The 13937-nt window shown below is 48.4% G+C and overlaps 1 protein-coding gene across 4 annotated transcripts in view; it reads left to right on the top strand.

The window, feature by feature from the left end:
- The window catches only part of LOC119964936 (pre-B-cell leukemia transcription factor 1-like), a 592307-nt gene that overhangs the window by 543041 nt on the left and 35329 nt on the right, over positions 1-13937 (top strand). For 3 of the 4 annotated variants that reach the window (XM_038795141.1, XM_038795140.1, XM_038795138.1), the window contains one exon: positions 9950-10039. The exons of the other annotated variant lie outside the window; for it this stretch is intronic. In XM_038795141.1, the coding sequence (XP_038651069.1) occupies positions 9950-10039 (90 nt within the window). The remainder of the gene's footprint in view (positions 1-9949; positions 10040-13937) is intronic. 4 annotated transcript variants of the gene reach the window in all.

Below are 13937 nucleotides of genomic sequence, written 5' to 3'. Positions count from 1 at the left end.
AATTAACAAGGCAACCCCGCCCCCTCTACCCATCTCTCTGTCTTTTCGATAGGTTGTAAATCCCTGGATGTTTAACTGCCAGTCCTGATCCCCCTGCAACCACGTCTCTGTGATGCCTACTACATCATACCTGCCAGTCACAATCTGGGCCACAAGCTCATCTACCTTGTTCCGTACACTGCGGGCATTTAAACATAGCACCTTTAATTCCCTATTGACTGTCCCTTTTTGTTTTCTTAGTGTGGTGGACCTTGGTTTACTGAGCCTTTCCATACACTGTGTCATATTTTGTGAGATGGGGACTATCGCAACCTCTCCTGAGCTCTGTCTTTTCGTGATTTTTTGTAATCCTAAGCAGCTACGCTTCCCACTGATTCCTTCACCTCTTGGTTCCCTGACTTTCCCTTCCCCCCCAATCTCTAGTTTAAAGTCCTATTGACCACCCTATTTACTCTTTTCGCCAGAACACTGGTCCCAGCTCGGTTCAGGTGGAGACCATCCCAACGGTATAGGTCCCCCCTGTCCCAAAACTGATGCCAGTGTCCCATGAAAAGGAACCCCTCTTTCCCACACCACTCTTTCAGCCACGTGTTAACTTCCCTTATTCTTGCCTCCCTATGCCAATTTGCACGTGGCTCGGGCAGTACTCCGGAGATTATGACCCTTGAGGACCTGTTTTTTAATTTGAATCCTAGCTCTTTATAATCTCTAAACAGGTCCTCTTTCCTAGACTTGCCTATGTTGTTGGTACCGACATGGACCACAACAACTGGATCCTCCCCCTCCCTCTCCAATATCCTCCCACACCCTAGCACCGGGCAGGCAACATACCATGCGGGACCCTCTATCCTGCTCACAAAGGATACTATCTATCCCTCTGATAATAGAATCCCCTACAACTACAACTTGCCTATTTACTTCCTCCCCTTGAATGGCCTGCTGAACCATGGTGCCTTGGTCAGCTGACTCATCCTTCCTGCAGCCCTGTTCGCCATCCACACAGGGAGCAAGTGCCTCGTACCTGTTGGACAGGGTCAAGGGCTGAGGCTCCTGAGTTCCTGACTGCTGGTTCCCTTTACCTGCCTGACTTGCAGTCACACCCTGCTGTCCCTGGCCACTGGCAGGATTTAAACTATTTACTCTGACAGGTGTGACTGCCTCCTGAAACAAAGTGTCCAGGTAAGCCTCCCCCTCCCGGATGTGCCTCAGTGTGTGAAGCTCAGACTCCAGCTCATCAACTCTGAGCCGGAGTTCTTCGAGCAGCCAACACTTACTGCAGATGTGGTCGCTGCAGCTCGCAATGGGATCTGCCAGCTCCCACATCAAGCAGCTTAAGCACATCACCTGACCTGCCATCTCTAATTAATTAATTTGTTTAATTTAAGTTTACGAGTTTTAAATTTGGGGCAGATTGGTTATCAACCAATCAGATCACAGCTTCCCTCTGACGTCACTTTTGAAAAAAAAGTGGAAAACAGGAAGTTACCGTTAGGTCTGTAACTCACCCAGAGACTGCTCCTCCTCCTCTGAACGGCTCCCGAAACTAGGCCTCGATCCCCGGGTTAAAGTGAGTTTTTATACTCACCCAGAGAATGCTCCTCCTCCTCTGAACGGCTCCCGAAACTAGGCCTCGATCCCCGGGTTAAAGTGAGTTTTTATACTCACCCAGAGACTTCTCCTCCTCCTCTGAACGGCTCCCGAAACTAGGATAACAGTGTATCTGTTATATAGAATAACAGATACACGGGAGTGAGTTACAGACTTTTAAGCTAATTCAGGGGTTTGGGTGGTTTATATATAGAATAACAGATACCCGGGAGTGAGTTACAGACTGGAATCTAATCCATGGGTTTGGGTGGTTTATATATAGAATAACAGATACCCGAGAGTGAGTTACAGACTGGAATCTAATCGAGGGGTTTGAGTGATTTATATATAGAATAACATACCCAAGAGTAAGTTACAGACTGGAATCTAATCGAGGGGTTTGGGTGGTTTATATATAGAATAACAGATACCGAGGAGTGAGTTACAGACTGGAATCTAATCGAGGGGTTTGGGTGGTTTATATATAGAATAACAGATACCGAGGAGTGAGTTACAGACTGGAATCTAATCGAGGGGTTTGGGTGGTTTATATATAGAATAACAGAGACCCGGGAGTGAGTTACAGACTGGAATCTAATCGAGGGGTTTGGGTGGTTTATATATAGAATAACAGATACCCGGGAGTGAGTTACAGACGGGAATCTAATCGAGGGGTTTGGGTGGTTTATATATAGAATAACAGATACGCGGGAGTGAGTTACAGACTGGAATCCAATCGAGGGGTTTGGGTGGTTTATATATAGAATAACAGATACCGAGGAGTGAGTTACAGACTGGAATCTAATCGAGGGGTTTGGGTGGTTTATATATAGAATAACAGATACCCGGGAGTGAGTTACAGACTGGAATCTAATCGAGGGGTTGGGGTGGTTTATATATAGAATAACAGATACCTGGGAGTGAGATACAGACTGGAATCTAATCGAGGGGTTTGGGTGGTTTATGTATAGAATACAGATACCCGGGAGTGAGTTACAGACTGGAATCTAATCGAGGGATTTGGGTGGTTTATGTATAGAATACAGATACCCGGGAGTGAGTTACAGACTGGAATCTAATTGAGGGGTTTGGGTGGTTTATGTATAGAATAAGAGACACCCGAGAGTGAGTTAAAGACTGGAATCTAATCGAGGGGTTTGGGTTGTTGATATATAGAATAACAGATACCCGGGAGTGAGTTACAGACGGGAATCTAATCGAGGTGTTTGGGTGGTTTATATATAGAATAACAGATACGCGGGAGTGAGTTACAGACTGGAATCCAATCGAGGGGTTTGGGTGGTTTATATATAGAATAACAGATACCGAGGAGTGAGTTACAGACTGGAATCTAATCGAGGGGTTTGGGTGGTTTATATATAGAATAACAGATACCGAGGAGTGAGTTACAGACTGGAATCTAATCGAGGGGTTTGGGTGGTTTATATATAGAATAACAGATACCGAGGAGTGAGTTACAGACTGGAATCTAATCGAGGGGTTTGGGTGGTTTATATATAGAATAACAGAGACCCGGGAGTGAGTTACAGACTGGAATCTAATCGAGGGGTTTGGGTGGTTTATATATAGAATAACAGATACCCGGGAGTGAGTTACAGACGGGAATCTAATCGAGGGGTTTGGGTGGTTTATATATAGAATAACAGATACGCGGGAGTGAGTTACAGACTGGAATCCAATCGAGGGGTTTGGGTGGTTTATATATAGAATAACAGATACCGAGGAGTGAGTTACAGACTGGAATCTAATCGAGGGGTTTGGGTGGTTTATATATAGAATAACAGATACCCGGGAGTGAGTTACAGACTGGAATCTAATCGAGGGGTTGGGGTGGTTTATATATAGAATAACAGATACCTGGGAGTGAGATACAGACTGGAATCTAATCGAGGGGTTTGGGTGGTTTATGTATAGAATACAGATACCCGGGAGTGAGTTACAGACTGGAATCTAATCGAGGGATTTGGGTGGTTTATGTATAGAATACAGATACCCGGGAGTGAGTTACAGACTGGAATCTAATTGAGGGGTTTGGGTGGTTTATGTATAGAATAAGAGATACCCGAGAGTGAGTTAAAGACTGGAATCTAATCGAGGGGTTTGGGTTGTTGATATATAGAATAACAGATACCCGGGAGTGAGTTACAGACGGGAATCTAATCGAGGTGTTTGGGTGGTTTATATATAGAATAACAGATACGCGGGAGTGAGTTACAGACTGGAATCCAATCGAGGGGTTTGGGTGGTTTATATATAGAATAACAGATACCGAGGAGTGAGTTACAGACTGGAATCTAATCGAGGGGTTTGGGTGGTTTATATATAGAATAACAGATACCCGGGAGTGAGTTACAGACTGGAATCTAATCGAGGGGTTGGGGTGGTTTATATATAGAATAACAGATACCTGGGAGTGAGATACAGACTGGAATCTAATCGAGGGGTTTGGGTGGTTTATGTATAGAATACAGATACCCGGGAGTGAGTTACAGACTGGAATCTAATCGAGGGATTTGGGTGGTTTATGTATAGAATACAGATACCCGGGAGTGAGTTACAGACTGGAATCTAATTGAGGGGTTTGGGTGGTTTATGTATAGAATAAGAGATACCCGAGAGTGAGTTAAAGACTGGAATCTAATCGAGGGGTTTGGGTTGTTGATATATAGAATAACTAATACCCGGGAGTGAGTTACAGATTGGGATGCAATCAAGGAGTTTGGGTTGTTGATATATAGAATAACTAATACCCGGGAGTGAGTTACAGATTGGGATGCAATCAAGGAGTTTGGGTTGTTGATATATAGAGCACGATCTAAAGGCTGCGTCTTGCCAGGAGTAAAACCACGCGAGTCGGTTAGTTTGTGAGAGAAGCTAAATTCAGGGAATGCATCGGGCGCCGAACGGTTTGCTATCTAACCGGACCGGTCCAGTTGGTAAGGTCCGGATCCTGCTGCAATATGACTAGAAATCAGCATTCACCAATTAAGGCCAATCTCCATCTCATTAACGGGAAGAACTCTCTATCTAACGGCCTCCTGTGATCTAAGCGGCTGACCAGCGAGTAGTCACGTGAGCACCCTTCAGCATACCTATTTATAAAGATGAAGCTAGCTGCTGTGGGGATCGGTGTAAGTGAGTAGCCATCTTCAAAACTGGCAATCAGCTCAGGGGCACCGGGGCTGCTGCTGCCCCAGTGCTTGGGGCTGGTGGGGGAGTCCCCGGAGGGGGCATGCCCGGTTGGGGATGTCAGCCACCCCTGGGCTGGTGGGTGATGGGATCAGTGTCCATGGTTCCAACATGCTATCCTCCTCCCCCCTGGATTGTGGATAGCCATACCAGGGGCAACTTCAGTTGCTGCCTGTCCGTCCCACCGAGCATCCCAAGACAATGCCTTGTCCATGTTAATATGGTGAAGGTCACGGCAAATCCCACTGACCGTGGCAGCCTCTTGCTGCACAGCAGAAGGCTATTACTAATAGGGAATTGCCATTGTTAGTTTTGAGAGCACTCCACAGCTCCCAAGTGGATTCTTGTCGATGGACGTGCCATGGTGGCACAGTGGTTAGCACTGCTGCCTCACAGCGCCAGTGACCCGGGTTCAATTCCAGCCTCGGATGGCTGTCTATCTGGAGTTTGCATTTTCCACATGTGTCTACGTGGATTTCCTCCGGGTGCTGTGGTTTCCTCCCTCAGTCCAAAGATGTGCAGTTTAGGTGGCATGGTCACGCTAAATTGCCCCTTAGTGTTCAAAAGGTTTGGGTGGGGTTCCTGGATTACGGGGATAGGGTGGAGGCGTGTGTTTAAGTGGGTGCTCTTTCCAAGGGCTGGTGCAGACTAGATGGGCTGAATGGCCTCCTTCTGCACTAGAAATTCTATGATTCTATGCTGTCGCACGCAAGTGTTATTGCCGAACACCCCAATCAGATCGTGAGGCCCGGACACTGGAGGCATCAACACCGCAGAGGCAGCAGCCAACAATCAAACACCCAAGAGCTGGGCCTTAGCACTGGGGATATTCTGGTGACCAGAGGGTTGGTGTGTGGATCAGGGAGGTAACCTTCACCCGGGTAAAAGCAAATTACTGTGGATGGTGGAATCTGAAACCAAAAAAGAAACTCATCATGGCATGTTGCCATCTCCTGCATGCAATTCACAGAACATAGAACAGGGAACCGTGGAGTCATTCAGAATCTTCGGGAAGAAAGGCGGGTTTTGTAACGATCTCCATTTTGACCTGAATTCTGTGAGAAGACACAGGTCAGGGAGCAGCTGGAAGACACTCTCTCGCTGCCAGGCAATTTAAAAGGCTGCTAGTCAGACCTGTTTAGAACCCAAACTGAGAACTCGCTTGAATATACAGTCAAAGTTTCTGCACAGTGATAAGGAAAACACCGTGAAATTCTCAGCTTTAAAGCTCCAGTAATATCTCAGGAGACGGAGGCTCCATTTGGCTGTCCTGAATCTCTTATATAAATCCATCCCCCAAGGGCTTGCATTTGGAGACGACCGCCGCCTATTGAGGCCCCAAACACAGCAGCAAAGATTCAGCTCAAATCTTTTCCTTCATTTCCCGTTGTTTTAATTCTTCCGCTCCCCTCACCATGGGCACGATTCTCCGCAAATGCGGAGAGTCGTGAAGGCTGCCGTGAAACTGGCCGTGTTTCACGGCAGCCCACGCGCCCCCTCCCGGGACCCGATTCTGCTCCACGGTCGGGGCTAGCAGCGGGGCCCCATGAACCTCAGCATCGCAGGCTTAGCGAACTTCGCTAAGCCCGCGCGCCAAGGGTAACGGCGGCTGACGCGCACGATGATGTCAGCCGCGCATGCGCGGATTGGACGGCTCCAACCCGCGCATGTGCGGATGACGTCATCACGCATATGCATGAAACCCGCGCATGCACGGGCCGTTATGCCCCTCAGCCGCCCCGCGGACTGATCCAGCGGGGCGGCGGAGGAACAAAGAGTGCGCGGGGTTCGGACCCGCTGCCCGCGATTGGTGCCCACCGATTGCGGGCCCATGCCACCCTTGGCACGGCCGTGGTGCGGCCGTGCCAATCGGTGCCATAGTTCTCGAGAACGGCACTCTGCGGCCATTTTCACGAACTGTGATAGCAGGTGTGTTGTAGTTCGTGAAAACGGCCGTAAAGGCCTGGGAAATTGGCCCATCGGATAGGGGAGAATCGCTGCTCGCCGTACAAAAACGGCGAGCAGCGACTCGTGTCGTGGGGCGGCCGTGGGGGGGGGGGGGGGGGGAGAATAGCGGGAGGTCGGGAAAAATGTCGGGAAGGCCCTCCCGCTATTCTCCGACCCGTCGTGGGGGGTGGAGAATCGCGCCCACATGTCTTTCTCTTTTGTGTGTGAGGAGAAAGATTGAGGAAGTGGAATGGAGTGTTTGACCTAACTGGTGCTTTATGCAGCTCCATCAGAACCTCCCTTGCTACTGCGCATAACATATACTTCAAACTGGTCAAGTGTCATTAGCCTACCTCAGGATCAAACCTGCTGACTTGGCATTATCACCATCAGGCTCAAACCATCTGAGGTAGCCAGCCACCAGATTTTATAGCCACCAGCTGTTGCAGCTGCAGTATTTATATGGCGAGTTCAGTTCAGTGTCTGGCCAACGGTAACCCCCAAGAATTTGATAGAGGATAATTCAGCAATGGCAATGCCATTGAATGTCAAGCGGTGATGGTTAGATCCTCTCTTGTTAGAGATGGTCATTTCCCGGGTGGAGGCGGCTTCGTGCAGGGGCTCCAGCTTGGAAGCCCTGGTCACGGCTCCTCTACCGCTGCCGCCGGCCAAGCACACCACCAGCCCGGTAGTGGTGGCGACCCTGCGGATATGGGGCCAGTGGAGGAGGCATGTGGGGGAGATGGGGGCGTCTGTCTGGGCGCCAATCTGCGACAACCATCGGTTTGCCCCCAGGAGTATGGATGGGGGGTTCAGAGTATGGCGGCGGGCGGGAAGGGTGGGTGATATGTTCCTGGAAGGGATCTTCGCGAGTATGAGGAGCTTGGAGGAGAAATTTGGGTTGGTAAGGGGAAATGATTTTAGATACCTACAGTTGCGGGACTTTGTTCATAGACAGGTCCCATCTTTCCCGCGCCTCCCGCCAATGGGGATTCTAGACAGAATAGTCTCTAGGAGGGAAGAAGGGGAGGGCAGAGTCTCGGGTATATATAAGGTGCTTATGAGGGACGAAGGGTCCCAGACAGAGGAACTGAAACTTAAATGGGAGGAGGAGCTAGGGGGGGAAATGGAGGATGGGCTGTGGGCAGAGGCCCTGAGTAGGGTAAATTCGACCGCGACATGTGCTAGGCTCGGGCTGATCCAATTTAAGGTCGTTCACCGGGCCCATATGACGGTGGCTCGGATGAGCAAATTTTTCGGGATAGAGGAAAAATGCGCTAGGTGCGCGGGAGGACCAGCGAACCATGTTCACATGTTTTGGGCATGCCCTAAGCTGAGGGGGTACTGGGAGGGATTTGCGGGGGTCATGTCCCAGGTGCTAAAAACAAGGGTGGTGATGAGTCCAAGGGTGGCAATTTTTGGGGTTTCGGAAGACCCGGGCGTCCAGGGGGAGAAAGAAGCCGATGTGTTGGCCTTTGCTTCCCTGATAGCCCGGCGACGAATATTATTGGCGTGGAGGGACTCAAAGCCCCCGAAGACTGAGTGGTGGCTTGCGGACATGTCGAGTTTCCTGGGGATGGAAAAAATTAAGTTCGCCTTGAGGGGATCTGTGCAGGGGTTCACCTGGAGGTGGCAACCATTTATTGACTTCTTTGCGGGAGAGTGAGCGTCAGCAGGGGGGTGGGGGGAGGGGGGTGGGGGGTAGAGTAGAGTAGGAGGGAAAATATGGCGGGTAGTACCGGTGGGAGGGGAGCGGGCTTCTGCAATATGTTACGATGGAAGTATTGAAAGTACGTGGATGTTTGCACATTTTTGCCTTTTTTGCTTTCTTTCTGATGATGTCTGTAACTGTTTATAAAGCCAAAAACTACCTCAATAAAATTGTTTATTAAAAAAAAAAGAGATGGTCATTTCCTGGCACTTGTGCGGTGTAAATATTACTTGCCACTTGTCAGCCCTAGCCTGGATATTGGCTAGGTTTTGCTGCATTTCATCATGGGTTGCTTCACTATCTGAAGTAACGCAAATGGTTCTGAACATCAGCGAACATCCCCACTTCTGACCTTATGATAGATACACTGTGTGGAGTTTGCACTTTCTCCCCTTGTCTTGCGTGGGGTTCCCTCTGGGTGCCCCGGTTTTCTCCCATAGTCTAAAGATGTGCAGGTTAGCTGGATTGGCTGTGCTAAATTGTCCCTTGATGTCCAGGGACATGGAGTTTAGGTTAAAGGTTTATAGGAGTAGGGTGGGGAAGTGGGCTTGGGTGGAGTACTCTTTCAGAGGGTCAGTGCTGATTCGATGGGCCAAATGGCCTCCTTCTCCACTGGAGGGATTCTATGGTGCTAGGAAGTTCATTGATGAAGCAGCTGAAGGTGGTTGGGCCCAGGACACAGTGATATCCTGGAGCTGAGATGCTTGACCTCCAACCATCTTTCTTTTTGCTATGTATGACTCCAGCCAGTGGACGGTTTTCCCCTTGATTCCCAATGACCACACTTTTGCTCGTTGATGCCACACTCGGTCAAATGCTGCCTTGCTATTAAGGGCACTCACTCTCACATCACCTCTCGCATCACCTCTGGAGTTCAGCTCTTTTATCCATGTTTGAACCAAGGCTGTAATGAGATCAGGAGCTGAGTGACCCCAATGGAACCTAAACTGAGTGTCTGAGCAGATTTTTGCTGAATAAGTGCCACTTGATGGTACTGTTGATGACTCCTTCCATCACCTTACTGATGATCAAGAGCAGACAGCTGGGGTGGCAATAGGCTGGGACGGATTTTTCCTGTTTCTTGTACACAGTTCACCTCTGGGCAATTTTCCACATTGTCAGGTAGCTGTATTATTGTAGCTGTACTGGAACAGCTTGGCTCGGGGTGCGTCAAGTTCTGGTCCCAAATCTTCAGTACTCTTGCCGGAATATAGTCAGGGCCCATAGCCTTTGCAGTTTGCAGGTTGGGCACGGGGGAATGGGAGATAATAAGTCCACAGGACACCGTTTCACATCCTGTTGAAGGCTTCAGAGGAGGGGAGGGAGAAATGTTGTAAGGTAGTGCCCACAAAACACTTCCTGTGGTGGTGCCAGTTACCCCACCTCTTCCCCAACCCCTGCCCTTGCAGAATAAGGGCAGGCACCATATGCCCCTGTGCCAAGAACTGGAGTATGGTCATACTGTGTGACTCAGGCCTCTTGTTTCTTTTCCAGGTGGACTCACTGCGCCATGTCATCAACCAGACAGGTGGATACAGTGACGGTCTGGGAGCTGGCAGGATCTACAGTCCACAGGCCCTGAATGTAAGTCAGCTGTCTCCTCTCCAAATATTGAGAATTTACAGCAAATAAAGAGGCCATTCAACCCAACTGGTCTAAGCTAGTGTTCCTGCCCTGTTCTTCCCACTGTGAGATCAGTAAAATCTCAGATACTTCGACCAGTGTATCAATCAAACATTTTACTCAGGTGTCTTTATTAGCGAGGAGAACAAAGGACAACACAAGTATAAAGTCAACAAAGTTTATTTAACAACAATACTTGCCCTTAAATTAACCCAAAACCATGTACTAAAGATCCCCAAGATTTCTTTGTACTACACGGAGACATGGATTTCACAGGGGCAGGAATGGTTGTTAGATTTTCCGGGGTTTAGATGTTTTAAGAATAGGGAGGAAGGTAAAAGAGGAAGGGGAGTGGCACTGTTAATTAAGGAGTGCACCACAGCTGCAGAAAAGGAGGTAGTTGAGGAGAGTTTGTCTACTGAGTCAGTATGGGTGGAAGTCAGAAACAAGAAAGGAGCAGTCATTTATTGGGAGTTTTCTATAAACCCCCCAATAGCAGCAGAGAGATAGAGGAACAGATTGGGCGGCAGATCTTGGAAAAGTGCGGAAGTAACAGAGTTGTTGTCATGGGTGACTTCAACTTCCCTAATATTGACTGGAACCTCCTTAGTGCAACTGGTTTGGATGGAACAGATTTTGTCAGGTGTGTACAGGAAGGATTCTTGACTCAATATGTAGATAGGCCGACTCAGGGGGGAGGCCATATTGGACTTGGTGCTCGGCAACGAACCAGGCCAGGTGTCAGATGTCTCGGTGGGAGAGCATTTCGGTGACAGTGACCACAACACAGTATGGGAAGGTATTTAATTGGGGGAGAGGAAATTATCCTGCTATTAGACAGGAGCTGAGGCGCACAAAGTGGGAACAATTGTTCTGGGGAAAATGCACAACAGTAATGTGGGGCTTGTTTAAGGAGCACTTGCTGCGAGTGCTGAATAGTTTTGTCCCACTAAGACGAGGAAGGAATGGAAAGGTGAAGGAGCCTTGGATGACAAGAGAAGTGGAGCTTCTAGTCAAGAGGAAGAAGGAAGCTTACGTAAGGTTAATGAAGCAAGGATCTGACTCTGCTCTGGAGGATTACAAGGTAGCCAGGAAGGAACTCAAAAATGGACTGAGGCGAGCTAGAAGGGGGCATGAAAAAGCCCTGGCAGGAAGGATTAAGGAAAACCACAAGGCGTTCTACACTTATGTGAGAAATAAGAGAATGATCAGAGTGAGAGTAGGGCCGATCAGGGATAGTGGAGGGAACTTGTACCTAGAGTCTGAAGAGATGGGGGAGGCTCTAAATGAACACTTTGCTTCAGTATTCACTGGCGAGAGGGACCTTGTTGCCAATGAGAACAGTGTGAACCAGGTTAATAGACTCGAACAGGTTGATATTAAGAAGGAGGATGTGCTGGAAATTTTGAAAAGCATCAGGATAGATAAGTCCCCTGGGCCTGACGGGATATACCCAAGGTTACTACGGAAAGTGAGGGAGGAGATTGCTGCGCCGTTGGCGATGATCATTGCGTCCTCACTCTCCACTGGAGTAGTACCGGATGATTGGAGGGAGGCGAATGTTGTTCCCCTGTTCAAGGGAGGGAATAGGGAAATCCCTGGGAATTACAGACCCATCAGTCTTACGTCTGTGCTGATCAAAATATTGGAAAGGGTTCTGAGAGATAGGATTTATGATTATTTAGAAAAACATAGTTTGAATTAAGATAGTCATCGTGGCTTTGTAAGGGGCAGGTCATGCCTCACAAGCCTCATTGAATTCTTTGAGGATGTGACGAGACATATTGATGAAGGTCGGGCAGTGGATGTGGTGTACATGGATTTCAGTAAGGCATTTGATATGGTTCCCCATGATAGGCTCATTCAGAAAGTTAGGGGGCATGGGATACAGGGAAATTTGGCTGTCTGGATACAGAACTGGCTGGCTGAAAGAAGATAGAAAGTATTCCGCCTGGAGGTCAGTGACCAGTGGTGTCCCACAAGGATCTGTCTGGGACCTTTGCTCTTTGTGTTTTTTATAAATGACTTGGATGAGGAAGTGGAAGGGTGCGTTAGTAAGTTTGCCGATGACACGAAGGTTGGTGGAGTTGTAGATAGTGTTGAGGGTTGTTGCAGGTTACAACAGGACATTGACAGGATGCAGAGCTGGGCTGAGAAGTGGCAGATGGAGTTCAACCTTGATAAATGTGAAGTGATTCATTTTGGAAGGTCGAATTTGAATGCTGAATACAGAGTTAAAGGCAGGATTCTTGGAAGTGTGGAGGAACAGAGGGATCTTGGGGTCCACGTACATAGCTCCCTCAAAGTTGCCACCCAGGTTGATAGGGTTGTTAAGAAAGCGGATGGTGTGTTGGCTTTCACTAACATGGGGTATCGAGTTTGAGAGCCGCGAGGTTTTGCTGCAGCTTTATAAAACTTTAGTTGGACCACACTTGGAATATTGTGTCCAGTTCTGGTTGCCTCATTATAGGAAGGATATGGATGCTTTGGAGAGGGTACAGAGGATATTTACCAGGATGCTGCCTGGACTGGAGGACATGTCTTATAAAGAAAGGTTTACGGAGCTGAGGCTTTTCTCACTGGAGCGAAGGAGGAAGAGAGGTGACTTGATAGAGGTGTACAAGGTGATGAGAGGCATGGATAGAGTGGATAGCCAGAGACTTTTCCCCAGGGTGGAAATGGCTGTCACAAGGAGACATAATTTTAAGGTGATTGGAGGAAGGTATAGGGGAGATGTCAGAGGTAGATTCTTCACACAGAGAGTGGTGGGTGTGTGGAATGCACTGCCAGCAGAGGTGGTGGAGTCAGAGTCATTCGGGACATTTAAGCGACTCTTAGACAGGCACGTGGACAGCAGTAAATTGAAGGGGTGTAGGTTAGGTTGATCTTAGATTAGGATAAATGGTCGGCACATCGTGGGCTGAAGGGCCTGTACTGTGCTGTACTGTTCTATGTTCTATGTACCCGTATTGACGGACTCCGTGGAGCCAGGGGTCCAATTCTGAATCTCGTGTTCCTCAGGGCCGTCATTGCAAAGGTGGGTCTCACTGGCTGCTTCCTTCCTTCTCTGATCTATCTTCAGAATGGCCAAGGTTACTTCCATGCCGAGTCTTTGCTGGGGTGTCTTGGGTGTCTACCTTTATCCCCCTCCCTTTGTGCCTTTCCAATGAGGCCTGGGGAGGGCATCCCAATACCCAATGAATTTGTTGATGACTGCTTAACGGACTGCCTCCAGGTGTCCATCCTCGGTTGCGTTGCCGTATAAGGTAATGGTGGGAACACTGGCCGCCCGAGAGTCTGGCTCAATCTGAGCGACCCAGAACAAATCGGTACGTATCAATGGAACCGATTATCTCCAGAAGGGTGATTGACAAGGCAGGTTGAGACATGTCCTGTCAGTTTGCCTGCGTTTCAGTGTATTTGATTTTTAGTCAAGTCCGAATTTCCCATCAGCGTGTCTGAGGTTGACTGCAGTTTGATTTCGAGTGCCCAATTCTTTAAGGTATCCAATTTAATCGGGTCAAAAACTAAGCTGTCCCAGGTTACCACACCACCCTGTTAATCTTTCAATATCTTTCTATTCCTTTCTTCTTCACATAGTTCTCTCGCTTCCCTTTAAACAGATCCAAGAGAAATTAGTGGCAATATCTCTGGACCAATAATCGAAGGGACATGGGTTAAAAGCTCACCTTGGCTGCTGATGGAATTTAAATTCAATTAATAAATCAACCTGGAATTAAAAACTAGCCTTAATAATGGTCGATTGTGGTAAAGGCCCATCTGGTTCACTAATGCCCCTTTAGGGAAGGAAATCTGCCATCCTTACCCGGTCTGGCCTACATGTGACCCCCGACCCACA

This window comes from Scyliorhinus canicula, chromosome 4 (genome assembly GCF_902713615.1).
Source record: "Scyliorhinus canicula chromosome 4, sScyCan1.1, whole genome shotgun sequence".
NCBI lineage: Eukaryota > Metazoa > Chordata > Chondrichthyes > Carcharhiniformes > Scyliorhinidae > Scyliorhinus > Scyliorhinus canicula.
This window is presented reverse-complemented; position numbering and strand designations above follow the sequence as displayed.